General features: G+C 32.3%; 1 protein-coding gene across 1 annotated transcript in view; it reads right to left on the reverse strand.

Annotated features, from left to right (window-relative positions):
* Window positions 1-1786, reverse strand: part of LOC105624850 — a 4614-nt gene extending 2828 nt beyond the window's left edge. Inside the window, exon 1 of the mRNA XM_012206201.1 lies at window positions 1651-1786. Coding sequence (XP_012061591.1) covers window positions 1651-1786 — 136 coding nt within the window. The remainder of the gene's footprint in view (window positions 1-1650) is intronic.
* Window positions 1787-20874: the final 19088 nt, after the last annotated feature.

Consider the following 20874-nt stretch of genomic DNA (forward strand, 5'->3'; position numbering starts at 1 on the left):
CACACACACACACAACACACAACACAACACACACACACACACACACACACACACACACACACACACACACACAACACACACACAACACACACACACACACACACACACACACACACACACACACACACACACAGAGCTATCGAATATATATCATATTATATATATCATATTATAAAATAAATTCCCATGCAGCACAGATCTCCAAGAAATATGTTAAAGATGTCCAAAAGACGTCTTCACATTCCTTGAAATAAAAGTACTGTGCAAGTTATTATCAACTACATTACTACTTTTACAAATAAAACTACTACTACTTTTATTCCTTTTAAAAATATATAATATAAAAATATAATAATCATTATATTATCATTAAACTATTTTTTTTAATTTAAATTAAATTAAAAATTAAATTATTACTGACAAACAATAGAAGGGAACAAAAGATTCCACGTATATAAAGATGTAAAAAAAATTTCATTAAAGAACGCATGCGAACATTAAAAGAGAAAAAGGGAGAAAAAAAATTTACGGGGAATTCCAATGTCTCTTCGAGATGGATGCTAAGGGAGAAAAAAGAAGAAAATGAATAGGAGCAAATCCGTGAGGCAAGCGAGGCATGCCGCAAAGTATGATGGTAGTGGACGTTCGTATGGTGAATAGGTAGGTAGGTCTAGCTGATACGATCCGACGGTCACACTCGCATTTGCTTACATGTACACGCGACCGCATGCGGATGCATCATGTACGCGACCACTTCAATACACATAAACACGTGTCAGTGCGTATATACACATGACGTGTGTATATGCCGGGTAGGCGCAGATCCCTCTCTTCAAGAAGAAAGACTTGCTCCGGCTAACTGGGTTAGTAGCACATTAGCCAGCCACGGCCGAGTAAGTCGACCAAATTGCTGCGTTTAAAAATATATTTTTGTACCGAACGATACTATCGGCGAGATAAAGGGAAATCTGGAAGAAGGGACCCAGAGATATTTCATCTTGATCAGTATTAAGATTAATTCATGCCATCATTCTGATTTTTATATTTGATCCTATGCCCGAAATTTTTTTAAATTATTGAACACAATATGTTCATAATATCTTATCCATAATATCTTATCTATCACAAAATGATTAACATGAAGTAAAAAAAAAGAATAAGATAAATAATTAAATGATACGAAATAATATATGTGTATAAAAATGATATAAAAAATAAATAAATAATAAATAAAACAAACAAAATATAATATAACAAAGTAAATAATATAACATAAAAATGTATATATTAAAGAATACACAATAAAATAATATAAAATATATAAGTTAAAGAAATTCGGGACTGATATCGTTTAGAATGAATCTATATATTGAGGTGATCAAATATTTGCAACGAAAGTGCATCCAAACAATAGACACAAATAATAATAATATTAATTAATTATATTAATCTTAGGACTACGCACATATATATTTAAGACTGGGTAAAAATCTCAAATCCTCAACATTTTGAAATTTACAATTTAGAAAAATTATCCAGTCTAGCTTTTTCCATTTATAAAAACGTGCGTAATTATATATTTATTAAATGATATATTTATTATATAATATAAATAAAATGTGTGTAATATAAATAATTATATAAATTTACAGTTTGTTGAATTCGTATTGTTGAGTATATCCGATCTGGAAATTTGGGTTAAATTTGGTCCGTTTTGCATTACATTCTTGTCGTAAAATTCAGCACTGTTGTTTACTACTGCATTCTCTGCTAATCTTTCAGACATTATTTCAATGTTCTTTCTTGTTTGAATATCTTGTAATATATTTAGTTCACGTATATTATATACTGTTCCGTAGTTGTAAATCTTCATAATTCTTATTGATCTTCTTTACTTGACAATATTAAAATTAGATTTTGACTTAAAGTATATACTTTAAATCCTGTTGAATTTCCCCCGTAGCTTTATTGCCGACCTATAACAAATTATAACATTAATAAAAATTCTGTAATTATAAAAAAATTTATTTTAATAATTACATAATTAAGTATTAGTAATATATCATAATATTATGATTAGTCTAGTGATTAACCATATACCAAACATGGAAACATAATAATAAGAACATTAAAAATAAATTTATTAGCTTGTCTAAACAGGGATATTCAGACAAACTGACAAATGTGCGATACATGCAATATTGGTTCACAAATAGGGTATTGATATAGTTGTATAATTTTTCACAAATATAATATATTGGGTGTAGTAAAAAGAAATCCATTATTTTTCCATTCAATTTCATGCAAAAATAATGGATTTCTTTTTACTACACCTAATATTTTCGGTTGTATTAGCATTAATTTCAATTTTTATGGTATCCTTCAACCAAAATTAATTCTTGTATAGAAGTATAATTATAAATTATCTGTTTATTAATCTAAGTGTTAGAGATCGAAATTAATTCTGATATGTGAATATTGTGTGTACTTAACAAAGTTGGAATAATTATTGTGTGAATAATATTTGTGTTTATCCAAATTCCATTTGTTCTACGAGTTAGACGAGTCTTTAATTTTGTTCTTTATAAAAATATTTTGTTGCAACAATAAAACAATATTGTTGCAAACAATATTGTTGCAACTTGTTAAAATCTTGCACTCTGTATTTCTATAGCATCTTAATTTTCTATTGCATTGTAATTTTTAACATTGCAACTCTATCGCAACATAGTGTGTAAATTACGAATTATATATGACTTAGCATATTTACATCGTCACAAAATTTATTTGTGATCATGAAAAAAGAATTCGAGGCATATTGAGATAATCAAAGACAAGAATATGAGATATCTTTCATTTATATACACATGTTTGCAACAAGATATTGACACATTGTTAATATCTTTAAACGCCTTTTTGATATAATTTTTTCAACGCTTTTTTTATTGCTTATAATCTTTGTGTTAATAAAGATACATATATTTACTCAATTTAATACCGTTATGTTTTTTATGTCTGACGTTTAAAAAAAAATTATTACATTATGTTTTTACATTATGTTCATTTCTCTGAAAATAATAAGCATGATCGAATTAGGTTGAGTGCATTGTTCCCATAGGCGTTTAAAGATTATTTATGATAGAGAAAATTTAACAAAATTACAATAATTTATAAGAAAGTAAATTAATTTAATAAGAAGCAGCAAAAGCGTGTTTAAGTCTATGTTATTATATAAATAATAAGCTTATTAGAGTTAATTTAATAAATTAGTTATAATTCAACAGCTAACGAGTAATAATACTAATAATAATACTAATTATTAAGCGAAATAATCATATATATATTATAATAGCGTGTCTATGTTATCAACTTTAAGATTGCTATTCCTTATTAATTTTAATGCGTTAGTTATATTTTTACTTCTTTATATCTACTATTTAACCAGAACCATAATAATAATTAATGAATCTACTCACCTGTATTTAAAAAATATGGAATATATTAAATTGAGTCACTATATCATCAATATTCACTATTTTTTATACAAACGCATTAATTTTATATAAGAATACTTTATATAAAAACAAACTTCATTATTTCTTAAATTGATGCTGCGATGATAATAATTGCAAGATAGATTGCAAGATAGATTATATTTTCAACTAAGTAAAAGTTATAATAAAATAGTAATAAAATTAAAAGTAATTCAATTTTTCTAATTAAAAATAATTTATTAATGAAAAGGACAAAGATTATCTGTCAATGGTTTGATTACAATCTATCTGTAAAATTTTTGTCACACTTTATTTTATCACAAATTTTTCATAAACTTATAACTCAAAATTCAAAATATATTATTTTAATGATCGGATTTAAAACAGAAAAATAGATACAAATATTCAGTATATTCGGAATACTAATGATACTCGGAAAGAAGAAATCGGAGATTCCGGAGGAAACATGATCAAAGAGACACAAAATTAAAACGCTACACGCTACGACATAACAATGTAAACAAAGTTTCAGATATATCCATTTCCTGACTTATTCCATGTAAAAGAAAAACAAAATTTTATTCTTCCGGATTTTCAATGCACATTCGCTGCTGCATAACAATTACGCGTTTCCGAATTCACAGAAGCGGTAGATCCACCTGCTACTATCTTTTCCATAAAAAGAATAACCCCTATTCACGCAGAAGTAAGCGCCCTTCATTGCTTGCATCCTGTTCCGCGAGAGATTCAAATTAAATATCCCTTTTCTCTCAGTTTCGATTGACGTATCCGCGTAGTCGTACGGTACACGTCATGAGAAACGTGCAAATCGGTCCTCGCCCGTCACCTCCTCAAGTGTCCATCGTCATCGTCGTCGTCATCGCCATCGTCATCGTTATCCCCCTCTCGCAAAATTCCCCTCTCCTCGCACTTTTTTTTTTGCCTCTCGTTCTGTCAGACCAACTTCGAGTCCCGTCCTTGTCGTCGGTAAGAGCCCGTCCTTGTCAATGGTAAACATTTCAGAATAGGTACTCCCTCCCTTCGCAATCCCTCTCTTTAGCACTTGGGAAGCGAGAGGACAGGGGGTCCTCTCTTGCTATATACCGTTATCCAGCGGCGCGGACGAGACTCTTCGCGATCGCGCGGTGGATCCGTCTCGAGGATCGATCAGATCTGTTTTTTCGGTCCTACGACGATGCCTCCGTGGGCTACTTATCAATGGGATCATCGGGTATCCGTGCGATACGACAAATTCGGCCGTACCAATTTGTGCGGAGCCAGTGTTTACGACATGCCCATGTTTATGGCGAACACGTTTCTCTCTTAAATTCTCTCTGTTTAAATTTAAAACGTTGTTGAATTTGAAACATTAAGCCAAACGCAAAGAGTTCGTCCATTGAAATCCTGTTCTCTTCTTGTATCATGGATTAACTTTGTATTTCTTGTTATTTTCTCTTATCATTCAAGCTTGCTAAATAAATCCTTTTTTGTAACAAAATAAAATTATAATAACAACGATATTCTTGCGTTAATAATAATGATTATAAGTGTCTCTAAAAAAAAGTGTTGAGACGATAGTACTTTGTAGATATTATTAACGAACAATAAATCTCTCAAATCTTGTGAGAACATACGCTGCATTTTCTTCGATATAGATCTGACATGTCTGACCTGTAATGTCCATTTTTTACTTAGCTTCTTATAATCTGAAATAGTCTCTTATCTATATGAGTATATTATATTTTGCAGCTTCATTCTCTTCTATTTTAGATCGTAAAAGTCAAAATCTTTACAACTTTTAATCAACATTTAATCGATAAATGCAATCTAATTTAACATACGAAAAATCTTTCATCTATAATGATTTTTATTCTATAATATATAGTGCCAAATTATATTGCAATTATTAATTGTTTTATTTTATTAAAAGAATTTTTTCATATCAAATAAATTCCTCAGAAGAATTTTTTATTTAAAAATAAATTAATAAGTACAGAAAAATGAAAAATTAATAAATTATTATTAGCTTAATATTTCCCATATAACAACAAATATATTTTAGGATCAGATGCATTTATTTATAAATTTTATATTAAATTAAAAACATTTTTTCTCTTATTTTTATAATCTCTATAAATATTTTGAATAAACTCTTAATCTTCTCCTCTTGCATGGGGAATTCCTGATTTCTTCCACCAGTTCCACTGCAAGAGGCAATCCCGGAACGAAATGTCGATCCATCGGTGCGTAGTCACGTGCTCCATGCACACGCATTTCGTTCGCGTGTGCGTGTCGTAATGGTGCATCGCAAGGGGTACCCGTATTTCATTCGTTCGTTCATTCGTCTTCGCGGCTCGCATCGGGGCCCACGAGACCGTCGGGGGAGGGGGGGAGGCCTATCATCGGCGTCGGAAGGGAGAGGAGGAGGGCCTACCGTCGGCGTCGAAGAGGAGGGGGGGGAGAGCCTACCGCCGCCGTTGTTCGCGAATATCCGTGCCGTGACTACAAGCCGAAACCATATCGCGCTCGCGCCTCGAGCCGCACTCAGTGGGGCGACTGAAGTAGGCCGGAGCACCGTTACAGCCGGCTGCACGGCCGAAGCCTACGCAAATCGACTAGATTTTGCCCGAATGGCTTTCCTTTTCGTTGTGAAAAATGGCGCGTGCGAGCCGCGATTTCCGCGCTGACCCACTTCTGCGCGAGCGACCATGCGTGCGATTTTCCTCGCGATCCCGCGCACGCTCTGGACCCGTCTCACGTGCGACAATTAGCGAAGCGACCATCTTCCATCCTTTTTTGAAATTCTTGCATCCACGTGCTTACATTTTCATGCTTACATTCTCTGCATGTTTATATTTATATCAATATTCCTCGTAATCAAAGTTTCGAGTTACACGTCGTAGTCGCAATTTACTTTTTAAAATTTAAATCAGTAAGGCTATGACACACAAAATACTTGAGCAATGAACGAATAAAGCCAGAAACACATAGAAAAACATGCCAGCTCAGCTACAAAGGACAGACTTTATAACAACAAAAAACGTAAGAAATAAGCAGTAAGTGAATTGGCCAGTCACAATAGAGAACGTAAGGCAATAATCTTATGTCTTCTATTATGATTAGTCGATTCGTTTTCTGCTTACGTCTTACTATCTTTTAAGGCTATGGCACATAAAAAAACTGAAGCAGTAAAACGTAAGCATTAAGCGAATTGATCAATCACGGTAGAGTCCGTAAGGCCACAACATAAGCCAATAGCCAATCCAACATGTTGATTTCCTTACTGCTTACATCGTACTGCCGTAGTTTTTTATGTGCCATAGTCCTTACACTTTTTGTGTATCATGAAGACTGTTTTTTTTTAACTGAATTTCTTGCACGGTTCATCTCTTACCTTATTTCTTTTCATATTGAAGGGAAAAAGAGAAAAGATGAACTGTGTAAGAAATTCAGCTAAAAAGAACAGACCTTGTAGCTTTCAGATCATGGTGTTTCATTAGCAATTTTTCCGCACGCGGAAAGGTTGAATCTCCCGCGGTCGGGTCTATGTCATTCCCGCAGCCGGAAGAAACACGGCGCGGTGTAGGACATCAGCGACACACTTGTTCGCGCGATGACTATGACTGTATATATTCGCCTGGCTAAACTATATCGGCACGTATACTGGGGAACGGAAGTAGGTCGAGGCACCGTTACTGGGTAGCCGAGAAGCTCGGGAGGCCTACGCAAGACCAGTCAGATTTTGCTAAGCGTTCGCCAGCCGGCCAGCCGCGGCTTTCCTTTTCGTTACGAAAAATGGCGCGTGCGAAACGCGGTTCCTCGTGAATGACCCACATCGGTCCCAAACAAGTCACGCTCGGTGCGAAGAGCGTCTTCGTCCTCGCTCGCTCGCTCGCACTTGCCTCCATCGATGGGCGACCGGTTGGGAACCGCTCGATACCCGTGACCCACACCGTAGCACGCAAAACCAGACGCGACCAAACGTGAAATTCATTTCCATACTTCCGTGTCCGGCTGTATGCGGAATGGATCTTTTCGCCTCGTTACGCAGCCGCGACGGACAACGCGTTCATTCGCGTCCCCGATTGACTCATTTAATTCTTTTAAACGTCTTTTTTAAATAATAAATTTAAATGCAGTCGTTACTTTTGATCTTTTTTAATTCGATCAAAATTAAATTATTCTTTTCTAGCAAGTAATACTTATTTTTGCTACTTGTATATATTGTATATTTTCTCTTTTCTTAATTATGTAAAAAATAATTTATATTTGTATTTACAGTTATGTAAAAAATTATTTATTAATATTAATATTTGTCATAGTCATTATATTAAATCAACTGAAAAAGTTATTATTCAATTATAAAATATCAGCACTATAAAGAAAATTTCTAAAGAAAAATTACAACTATCAATTAAATGCTAATTTAAAAAAAAATTGACTTTTGCAATGCAATAATTAAAAGCAAAAACAGCACAGTAAATAAAATGTTTGTTTTTCATCTGAGCGACAGAATATTTTAATTATAAAACTTTGAATAGAAAACAGACATTTGAGTCAGACATATCGGATATATCTCGAACGAGATATGCATATCGTAATTATTCAAGAAATCTCATTTATTCATTATCTTATATATTATAACTGTAAGTAAAATCTTTGGTATTCGGCAATCTTTGATATTTCGAGAATGCAAGCGATATTTAATATATGCACTTGTCGCGATGACTTTCGCGTTAGTTTCTTACAGAAAACAGATAAGTCAAATGAGGGTATTATCTTGAAACTATTTTATAACGGTGTATTAGAGCGCGCTTATATTAAGCCGGTTCATTTGTGACCCCATAAATGCTGATTGTCATTATGTGGGTATATAGGAAATGTTACAAAAATATTGCTACATTTTTCATTCGATTTTTTTACTCGATTATCGATTATAATAGCTTTTGACATGCGTATGTATTGACAAAATATGTTCCGACAAAATAAAATCCATTCTAAGCTCGATTTTTTATATTTTTATATTTTTCTAATTTTTATTATATGCAAGATAAATACAAAATCTTGGAAACTGCATGAATAACTCGTTAATTGATAAAATGTGTTATTGTGTTAATTGATGACTCGTTCATTAATACGCACAATCACTAACGCTTAATGACGAATGAGACATCGTGATGTTTCCCAAAATATCATGATATGCTAATAAACATCTTGCAGATAAGATAACGTATATTAGACGTAAATTACTAGAACTTCAGGAAAGAACGATATTTCTTTCGCATTTCTCCATCAATAATGCAATCTTCATAATTTAATGATATGATAAACCTAAATTATGGAAAATAATTATTCATTAATTATTTACTAAAATAAACTATTGAAATGAAAAAATAGCTGAAGAAGAAAAATCGCAACACGATATCAAAGAAAAAATGAGATGAAAAGAAAGAATTGTAATTAGATTCTTATTGCACAAATTATTTATTTTATTTATTATAATAATTATTTATTTTAAAAAGCTGTTTGAGTTAAAAATATTTCTTTAAAACTTTAGATAGATATAGATAGATAGATAAATATTTAATAGGATTTTAAAATTATTTATTTAGAAATTATGAAGTTGTACAGGTCATACAGGTTTTAATAAGTAATAATGTTATAATTCAGTTTCTTTTCTACATCGCTAAAAAGAACAGTTACATATTTAACATTAATCTTATTATTTTATAAACAAAATATAAAATAAAATATTCTTTTAATGCTTACTGTACAGAAGTGGGAACAAATTTTTAAAGCGTCTCAGACATTATTTAAAATTTGTTTTAAAATTGTCAGATTGATAGTTGAGACAAAAAGATCTGTTGAAATTAATCTGTTTACGATCAGATTTCAGTGGTAAAAAAAATTAATAAGAGTTAATAAGAAATTAATAAAAAATCCAAGAAATATTGTTAATAGTATTTCAAAAAAAGTAGATAATATAATTTAGAGAATTCGAAGACTATCATTGAAAATAATTTCATCGATCATCGCGTTGAAGCGATGTGTGCTGAGACCAGAATGCGTCTTGACTAGATACATAGATGCGTGCGCGAGGCAAGCTGGCACTTCGCCATCGGAGAAAGTGCGACGACCCTTAAGGTAAAGGTTAAAGACGACGAACAAACAGGATAGTATCGAGGAAGTGCGCGCAGACTGGGGAACATTCGCATACCATGGTCGAGCCCGAAACAACACTGGTTTATCAGCATTTCATGGCACTTTCGCCACAAGGACAAGTCGTATACGCTCCAAGTCCGAGCGCAATATCAGAAAAGATTTCAAAGGCCACAGACTAGTGTCGGGTCAATAGACTAAATCTAAAAAAATCTAATTTAACGAGAAAATTAAAGCATCTAATTAACATCTATAGAAACTGAGAGTTGTAAATAAATTAATTTATCGAGAAATTTTATGGATATTCTTTTTATTCTTGCAGTTCACGAAAAGTAAGCGACTATCAAATATAAAAATAGATTTTTTAAAAATGATTAAGGTAGCTAGATTAAAAAAAATGTTAAAGTACAAAATTTTTTGGAGATTTTTAAAAGCTTGAGAAGACTCTTATTTTAAGAACACACACGTAGGTCTATATATCTATTCTTATATATGTGTAGGCAATCGCTCGTGAGTGATGACCACACGGATTTGTGCGATCGTAGACGTCCGTGGACACGACCGTGGGCGATCGCCGCCGGGGTCCCGTACCCACGAACGGCCGTGAGCGACCGTGGATGCGGCTCACGATATAGCTATAGACTCTACGGAACTGACAAGTCGGAAGACCTCCCCCTACCTCCGACGGAGTACCGGTTAATGTGGTACACTGACCTACTCTCTAGCCACCGCGGCACCAGCGAGGATACCCCACCACACTGTTGTTCTGCCGTCCTTCTCTCGCACCCGGTTACTTTTTCTCTCTCTCGTCTTTCCTCTCTCTTTCCTTGTCTCTCTCCCGCATTCCCTTTCCGCTTCTATTTCTCACCATTTCTTTCTCATGTTTCTCCCTCCTCCTCTCCCTCTTTGCTACTCTTTCTCTCTTGCTTTTGTATAATTATCTCGTTTCAGCGAAATAATACTGATGAAACATTAGTGCGCAATCGATAAAATAACAATGTCTTTATTGATTTTTAATTTTATATGCTGATTCTCTTTAATATTTTGTAAAACGATATAATTCGATATGCAGAGTAAATAAAAAAATTTTTAATTAAGTTTTATTGCATTGCTCTAAAGAGAATCTTCATAAATACGGCAAAAGTTATAACAAATATATATATATTTACGTTTTATAAAACGTAGATATGCAAATTTAATTATATTAACGTGTATTAGGACTCAAGCAAAAAATTGCTTAAAACAACATTTTTACAATAGCTTTCAATCATTTAAATAATTTACTATTATTATTAAAATTTATTGGAAGTATTTTTTTGTGTGGCACTATTGTTCCTAATGACTCGCGATCCTTCAAATTCCAATCCTAGCATCACAAAACGCCTGCAGCAACAATTTGCTTTACAATTTGCGCAAATGCAGAAAAATAAAATATATATTCACCATAAGCTAAGATATCCTCTGCATTAACACTCTATTGGTGCCAATGTACAGGATGTCCTAATACTTCGTTTACATTTTAATTTCGTACCGTAAAATCGTAAAGCGTGAATGCTATCTTATAAATTACAATTGGAATTTAAGAGAGATAATCATGTGCCATTAAATATCATCAATAAATTTAATAAATTAACAGCAGTATCTAATATCAAAGTAATATCAAATATAAATTATTTATGAAATTATTTAAATGATAAGTTTCTAAATAAGCGTGTAAATCATCCACAATATTTCACACTTATACACTTTTATTGTAAACGACAGTAGAATTTTCTGGCGAACACATGGCGAACATATTTATATTGAAACACTTTACAAATTCAATGAGCAATATAATAAAAAATAAAGATTTCGTTTTTGTTTCCGTTGAAAATCACAAGTTACGGGAAAATCAGACATGTCTTAATAAACAACGTTGCCCTAACAAATGTTCGAGTTCTGTGTAATGAGCTGACACAATGTCACAATTTTATTCTTCGTTTAAACAGATTTTGATATTGGAGGAACGAAAAGCTTTCATAAAAATGTTCATAAACTTTACGAAGACTTTTATTGTGAGGACATTCTTGAATGAAATTTTCATTATCATTCGATAATGTTTAGAGATTAACTTGAGTTAGTTTGAGGGATTAAGCAATTTTAATATTGTCAAAGACAGAAGATGAATGAGTCGTCCATCAATATTCTATAGTATAATTACACCATCTCATTATTAGCGATAAATGCCATCGATTCCCCCTACAATATTAATCGAGTGATACTCGCAAACGTCCCCATCGAAATCGAGCTGTACGCGAAGAGGAGTCTGTTGCATAAAAAGCACGCACCACTAGAAATCGACGACCTGACAATGAGACTGTCCCGAGCCAATCGTGGATTAGTATCGAGGAGCAACGAACCGCCTTGCGAGATGTCTACAACCTCGAACAACAAGTCCGAACTCCCCACTAGCGAACAAGCAAGGAAGTCGTTCCGGAGAAATTTCACCGCAAACTTAGCAACCTCCGTCTTCATCGTTATCATAGTATACATAATTTACGTCGATTTGTAAGCCAAGCCGGTTTTTGCAAAATATCAAAAAATTGAGAAGGAGAACGTGAAGCTATAATCGCGAAGCTATATAACTTCTATTCGTTTTCGAAACTTGGATTATTCTTAAATAGAAAGATAAGAATTATAAGAATAGAAAAATATAATATTGTGCCATGGAATATAATTTGCAGCATAATTTATTTCAACTTGCGATATTATGGGGCTAGCTGTATGTATCGCAAATGCAAGACCTTGTGAGGGAACTACGTTTTTTTTTTGGATATTTCCTTAAGAGAGGAATTCTTTAAATATTTCTATTCATCAGAATTTCTATTCACCATTCTACAAAAATGATTAAACAGGTACCTTTTATCAAAGATTTATTGCCTACCCAAAATGGCTTTATTCTATTTATACATGCATTATTAAAGTGTTTAAGGACCAGGAAAAATTAACCGACAATGAGATGTTTTTTTCAATATCCGGAAACGAACATTCCTTTATCCTAACAAAAACTTTTGTGGATACATTACATTTTTCGAAACATTGGATTTCGAGATTTTCGGGATTCGTTAAAACGGATTATATCAGAGTGTATACAAACGGTACGGGAAAAATATTACGGTTTCAAACTTTCAAATAGAAACATCTTTCAAATAGAACATCTTAACAAAAATGTTGGAAAAATCTTAGCAAAAATCCTTTAATCTTTTTCGATTTTATATGAACATGTATAATATCTTTACATATATAATACTATTTTTTAAATATAATTTAAACAATTTTATAATCTTAAAAAAACGAATATGTAACAGAAAAAATTAATACAAAAAAATTGTATATTACAATACAAAAAATTAACACATTTTTTTAACCATGAAATTAAATTTTGTTTGAAAAATAAAATTAATTTTTATTTAAATAAAAATGTATAAATTTTATTTAAATTAAAATTAAATTTTTAATAAAAATGTTATATATATATATATATATATATATATTTATATGTATATATATGTATGTGCGTATGTATGAGTGCTACTTCAATCTTACAATCTGCGATTCAACATGAAATATTTAGAAAAATTTCACAAATTAATCAAAACATATTATTCCATATACAAGCTTCGTAATTATCAGATTCAGAATCTTCGATCTTAAAAGGATTCTCTAAAGGAGTTTCTTTTGCTTCCAAAATTTCCAAATATGTTCGAATATAAACTTGACCTTGCCTCAACGCATGGTTTACGATATCGGGAAACGCGATGTAGGTTTCGATCGATTCGACGCTGTCGCAAAAATTATTGACTCGGCCGCACAGACAGACGACTACTTATCGTGAGTGGCGAACAAAGTTCTATCGTTAGAAAGCGTGGTAATTCGAGTGACGTATGTGGCACAAGAAGTACTAGACGACAAACGATTCGTAAAATCATGGAACTCCACTACGAGATTTTGTGATATTCCAAAAATTCAAATTCTTTATTTCTAATGAAAATTTATTAATAACACATATTAGCTGATAATACGAATTGGTCAACAACATAAGTCATTTGTCAAAATCATTGGTTTTTTTCTGCTATTCATATAGTTTCTATTAAGTAATCGAGCGTGTGATTTCTGTGAAATAAGCTAATTATTCTAGCACAAAAATCTTAATAAAAAAAATATGAACAAAGATTCCAAGCCAATATTAATTCAAATTTAAGTAATATAATAGAGTAAAATTATTATTAATATAACATAATTCAATCGTAGTATTTACGTATCTATTTCAATTTTCGTTTACATATCTTTTTTTATCTTTAAATTAGTTAGACTTTAAAAAAACTTTAAGAAAGATTAATATTAATATATAGAATCAGAGCGGGAGATGTCCAATATGTTCATGCGATATAATATTCAAAATATAAATATATAATATAAATATAAATATATTATATAAATATACAATATAATAAATATATAATATTCAAAATACAAAATATTTTATATATATTTTATATATATTTGATTTATAAGCGTTATTAATTCTTACTCAAACCGTCTTTAATCAAAAATTAATAAAGATAACAGTCAAAATTAATATCTCTATTTACAATAAATATAAATCGAAAAACATATTAATAAAAAGTTACGTGAATATTATATCACACAGATATTTATGCTGTCTTTCCTTGCATATATATCTTTAAATTTTCTTAAAATCCAATTAATTCAATACATATAAATTAAAATAAATGTATAAATAATAAAAAATATATATAAATATACGTGCGAGTTTATATGTACATAAATCTTCCTGGATTGATACGACCGACAGTATACAATACAAACTATTAAAGATTTATTTACGAAAGCATAAATATAATTTCTTCATTTTCAAATTTGTTCTCAAAACAATGCTTCGTACAAAATTACTTTATTTTGCATTTTTAACTGATCTCTTCACTATGATCGCATTCTTTTCGATTGTACTATTTTGGAAGCACTCTATATGAAACATGCTAGATGCATGCTAGATCCTTAGGTTTTATGAATACATAAGTGCAAAAAGTCATAAACCATATTAAACCGTTTTTCTTCAAACCGATATCCCTAAAGGTTCTTAAAAGATCGAACACCGTTTAGACAATTTCTGATTGGTTACTATATTTTTCAGGACCTGCTCAAGATAGAATGATATAGATGCATAAAATAGAATGAGATGCATGGATATTTCATTTTATCTTATTCTTATGCATAATCTGTCTCATTCTATCTTAAGCAGATTCTGAAAAATATAGTATAGCGATACGTATGATGTCTAATCTCTTGAGAATCTCTAGATACCCCTTTTATCGTCTTTTGCATGTTATATCGACGCATTTTTGCAAATTGAGGATGCACACTTGTCGAACGAATAAAAAAATACATGTATAAATATTCGGGGTGCAACTTACGTATGAGTAGCTTGGTATCCAGAATGGTTGTTGCTGGGCCTCCTCCGTAGGACCTCCTCTTGTAAATCTATCCAAAGAGCGACGCACACTCTATCACCCGGACCGACAACGGGAATCAAAGATTTTAACACTTTTATTAGACTCGCGCGATTCACCTTTTCACGGTGAAATACAGAGATAAAAACAGGACGCGGCGCATTGACAATGGCAATAAAGGCTCTTTAACACAACCGCGCGAGATAAGCGGAATGTACTGGCGACGACCAAATATTGTGCATAGATTCATCAGAATTCATTCGAAAATAATTTCACACCACTCTTTATTCTTCGCTCTTCCTCGTTTCACCGTTCCGCAAACTGCAGATCTCGCTACAGGTAGACAGATTCGAGCGAAGATCGCCGTAGATCATGAAGAAGGATTCCCGCACAAAGTCCTTGACCTAGCCCAAGCTCTTCTCCTGTTTCTCTTCGATCTCTGTTGTCCTCGAACTTCATTCATCAGTATTTCCATCGGCTTCATGGACCAACACCCGAAGCTTCGTTTCTCGCTGACCTACTTCTCTTTTCTTCGATGCTTATAAATCTCTACTTTTCTCTAATTTTCTTATTTATAATTTTGCTTTTAGTTACTTAGTGCTAACAATTTAACTTAGTTTTGCTTTTTCTTTCTCTCTATCTTAGTTCTCGCAAAAACTTGCAAAGCACTATTAACAGAATCTTATTAAATCCTGTATTATTTAAATTATTGATGAATGTCGCTGATCACCCAAAAAGATCTTTGTTCCTGATTTGAATCTTCAACACATTACACTAGTCCATCGAGGCATTTCGCGAAAATCAATCGACCGAAATTGCATGATCAATTCACATGTCCACTATCGTAAGGAGATCCCGTCCTTGCGCGATATAATGATCGTGATGCTCGAATACGTTCGAATGCGTCTAACAATTACGGGCGCCCTTTCGATGTCACGGAAAGGGCATCTTGTGGATTCATTGTATCATCGGTGAACACAAGAACTCGATTAAGTCCCGAAAGTAGACCAGTAGAAACGTTCTGTCTGACTTGAAAGCCCTTACTGTTACGGGCCTTACGATAGCAAGCGACTGGGGCCGAGAGGCCTCGTTACAAACCGATCCGGGAGGACGTGGACCCCCCCCTACTCGAGCAACGAGTGTTGTTCCTCCCGCTCTTTCTCTACCAGTCGGCGCTGCTCTTCTTCCGCTATCTACCGATATGCTTTCCATCGCCCCTTGCACTACCGTACTACCCTATAATGTCATCCCACTACATCCATAGTGGTGTCAGAATGGAGCGATCTTATAACGGTGTCATCTCTTATTGGACAGTTTCCCCCGATATTGGATATTTGGGGTCGGCCCACCAGAACATCTACCTGAATATGTTCAAATTACCTGCTCATCTCTTACAACTCTTGTTACATTCGGTTACATTTTTACATTTTAACAGGAGCATTTTCAAACTTACCTTCTAATTGAGAGAATGTGGTCTCATATGGACCATGTGTTGATATTAAAATATATTAAACTTTTTGTGTTCACGATGCTAGAAATCGATTCGAGATCTCGGACGACGAAGACTTAATTGATCGCATTAGTTATCTATGTAATCAAATTATTCAAATGTGATCTGTTAAGTTCTTCTCTGTTCCCAAGATCTTGTATCAATTTCTGGCATCATAAATTCAGAAGTCAGAAATCTTCAGAATTACATCGGAAATATTTTTTATAAAATAAAAATATAAATTTTTTAAATATTTATTATTGTTAAAATTTAATTTTTAATTAGTAATAATAACATTTATTGTATATTTATTATATCGAATAATTTTTTTAAATATAACAACAAAATCAATAAAATATATATATTTAATTATTTATTAATGACAAAATTTTTTTAATTAAAAAGAAATTATTTGAAACTATAATTAAACATGTAAAAAGATTTGTAACGTTTTTGAGTTTTAACATTTCAATTATTTTAGTCATTCGGCTGGCAGAACTTTGTGCGTAGCAGCGGAATTATTGGGTCGAAAAAATAAGGACGGCTCGCAATGACGATTCGAGCGAATCGATTCGCTTTCGATGGAAGTTTCCTCGTCGTTTTTAAACGTTATTTCACGTTATATTAACGAATAATAGATGGATGAGAGCGTTAATCCAAATTCAGAAGCAAGGAAATCGGCGAGTTCAATTCACGCTGTTTTTCAAGAAGCGATGCAACATGTACGTTAAACGCGTCGTGAATTCATATTGACCAACGAAGAATTCATTCTCCTTGCGGCGTGTTCGCGTTTTGAGTTTAATTGGCAGAAACGAGATTTCGAAATGTTCCACAGTTACCTTCACTAATAACGCGCGCGATGAGGAAGAGAGGGGCGGTTAATGAAGAAAGAGAATACGAAGAAGCGAGCAGATATGGTGGCGAATGGAACGCACGTCCGGATTAGTAAAACAATAGATATATAAAATCATTATAAATTTTTTTGTGATGTAACAAAATGAACAGCAAATTGAATTAATCGTAAAATAGATTATACAAGAAATTCTCATATAAATATCGTGCAAAAGATTAAATGTATAATGAATTTTTCATTAACATTCTTTAAAAAATATATAATAAACCAAATAGTGTATAGATTACAAATTAAATAGATTACAAGTTATTAGCAGTCTGTTATATTTCAATACATTTAATAACTAATTATGACACGAAAAACGATAAGAATAAATCTAACTAAAGAAAAAAAATTCTATATTCAGTTAAAGTGGATTTTAATGCTTGAATATTTCTATATGAATTTGTATATATATTTGATTCTGCATATCGTGCACCAAAATCTTTTTCAATCTTTTTCAGTTACGAACAGAATCAGAATAATAAGTATAATAATCACTTATTAAATTGTACAAGCAATATAATAATTTTTAAAGCTAATAAACATCTTTATAAGTATACTAATAAACTGATATTAATAATAAAAATGTTAAATTTGCGAATAATTCATTACGAAAAATTTGCTTAGTCAATATATTTATATTGATTCAATATATTCAGAATTCAATATATTTAAACATACGTATAATAGATTTATCGAAATTAGTTAAAACTCAACAACAATTTAAAACATGTAGAGCTTTATTTATCAACAAATGATGATTAATTTACCGTTAATAAATCTTGTTGAAGGCGTCACTCTATTTTGGCGCCAAATTTTGTAAAAACGCGCAACTCATTGAGGCAACCTTTACGAGCTGCGTACATTTTTCTGATAGGACTCAAGAGACTCAGGTAAAGGGATGTTCATACGCTTTCAGCACATACCTCGTCATGGTCTCTTATTGCAGCCATTGAACGCGTTGCGAGTGTGGATTACTCGCGCCGAGGCGCGTTGCGTATGATGCATGCAGTTAATTATATTCTTTTCGCCATTCGCTTGCTATCGTTCTCTTTCTCTTTCTCTTTCTCTATCTTTTTCTCCCGTCAGCTACTTTACGAGTGGAGTCTAAGTCGGCTTTGCCCAGGACACATCACACATTCCTCCGTTATTTCGTTATCAGCATATTTCACGCCTGTTCGTTATTAATCCTATTTCGCGTTGCTATCGTACAGAGATGCTACTAATTTAATTTCACTCCTTTATTGACTTTTACCCTACATCTTTTACTGTATATTATATAATCATTATTGTTTTTATATATTAAAATCAAAATACTACACAAATTAGTTAAGCAGAGATTAATCACTTATATTTTAAAGTTGTATTTTTCCAGGAAAAAATAATTTATAAAAACAAGATATCACGAAATAATATTAATAATGTCACTATTAACGCTCGTGTAGTTTACATTCTAAAAATAATTTCACACTCGAATTATATCAAGTAAGCAGATAACTATATATAACTTTTGCATAAAATTTGCTTTCAATTTGATTATTTTGGTTCAGTTATTTCATTGTGACAAAATATTCTTCTTCTCTGGCAGAAATCTTAACTTTGATATTTATCTATTCAAATCACCGTTGCGTTTACAAACCGTTGCTTTATACACAGAGATATTTTTTGCTGGTAGATGTTCCGTATTTTAGGGTCTACATCACGGAATTTCCATGACCCTTTTTCTTTATCCCAAACGCAAAAAAAGTTCTGCTGCCCTGAAAGACAAATCATTTTACTGTTACCTGCTATCTGTGTCAGTCGTACCTTGACGTAGTAAACAGTATGAAAGATTTAGAATATGTTTGATGAAAAAACATAAGAAAATTAATATTTACAATAGAAAAGAAGAATAAACTTTGTTATTAAAAAAAATTTGCAAAATACAAACCTGTGGAAAATTGTTTTTAACAAAATCTTTCTAGTTAATATTTTTTCCTAAATTTCGGTCTTCACAAGAAGACAGTTTAGTTTCAATTCGTACATTCTTTTTTGGTTAATAATCTGTTATTTATGACACCGGAAATTCGTAATAAATCTACATTTAAGTAAGCAAATAAAACTATTCAAAAGGCATTTGAAAAGATTCTTTTATTTTTTCTAGAAAAACAGAATTTTAAGTTTCTTAACAGAATGTTAAATTTCTTAACAGAATGTTAAGTTTCTTAACAAATATTTTAACAGATAGATAGACTCGGAAAATTTGCAAAGAATCTAGAACATCTAGAAGATGTTCAAATTGCGTCAAAACGGTTTCTGAAAAATTCATGAAAAACTCAAATGAAAAAAGCGCATTAGTATTAGCGAATTCGTTGAGCCGTCATGATGTCGCAACAGTAACGGAATAACCAGTGCGCTTACCGCGTATCGCAATCATTTGCGTCACGCTAATTGTTGTATAACTTTCGATCTGGCCGTTTCGATGCCTCCGCCCTACGATCACGGTGGAAGTATCGGCGCGGGCGCTCTCCCGCTTCTTCTCTTTTTTTTTTCCTTGAAACGATATACGTATATATAAAACACTGAATTACACGTGCGCGTACGGAATAGCGGTCGCTCCGGAGGGGGTTCCCTTCCCGACGAAGAAGAGAAGCCCCACTTCTGATGAAACTGTTGGTTACACTTTCGTTGCTGCGACTAGTGGTACCACCTCGATCACCTTCTTCCCATGTAAGAATCGACAAACAGGCCACCACGATGCACATCTAAAAATATTCGACAGGTTAAAAAAAATTAACCACCTTGCTTTGTCGGTAAACAGAAAAATTTATACCTTCCTATATAAATTATTTTATATCTTCCTATATTGTAGGTACAAAATAATTTACGACTTTCAAGAAATGTCCCAAGATGTCCATAGAGTGTTCTTATGTCCTATAAACGTCCTAAGGACGTTTGTCCAGAATGTCTCTTGAATAAAATGTGCCGGACTTTATTTAAACTTGTAACAGAACTTTATTTAAAATTTGATTCAAAAAATTTTCAATTTCGTTTTGGTTCGATATCAATAAATTGCTATCAATAATAAGATAAAACTCTATGATAATTGTGTGAAAATTTATGTAAAAATTTTACAAATTTTGAATTTTTATTTGGAAGAGAAATGTGAGTGAAGAAATGCGAATGGAACAAATGCGAGAAGTTTCATTTGTGTTGTCCAAGCGAATTTCATTTTAAATGTATCAGAAAAGCTTGTTACTTTATATATTTTTTTTTCGAAGAAACTTTAATTTTTCTTCTTTGGGACCGATTCTTATTCTTAACTCTTTTGCTTCCTTCTTTTTTTCG

This window comes from Atta cephalotes, assembly GCF_000143395.1.
Source record: "Atta cephalotes unplaced genomic scaffold scaffold00090, whole genome shotgun sequence".
Classification (NCBI taxonomy): Eukaryota; Metazoa; Arthropoda; class Insecta; order Hymenoptera; family Formicidae; genus Atta; species Atta cephalotes.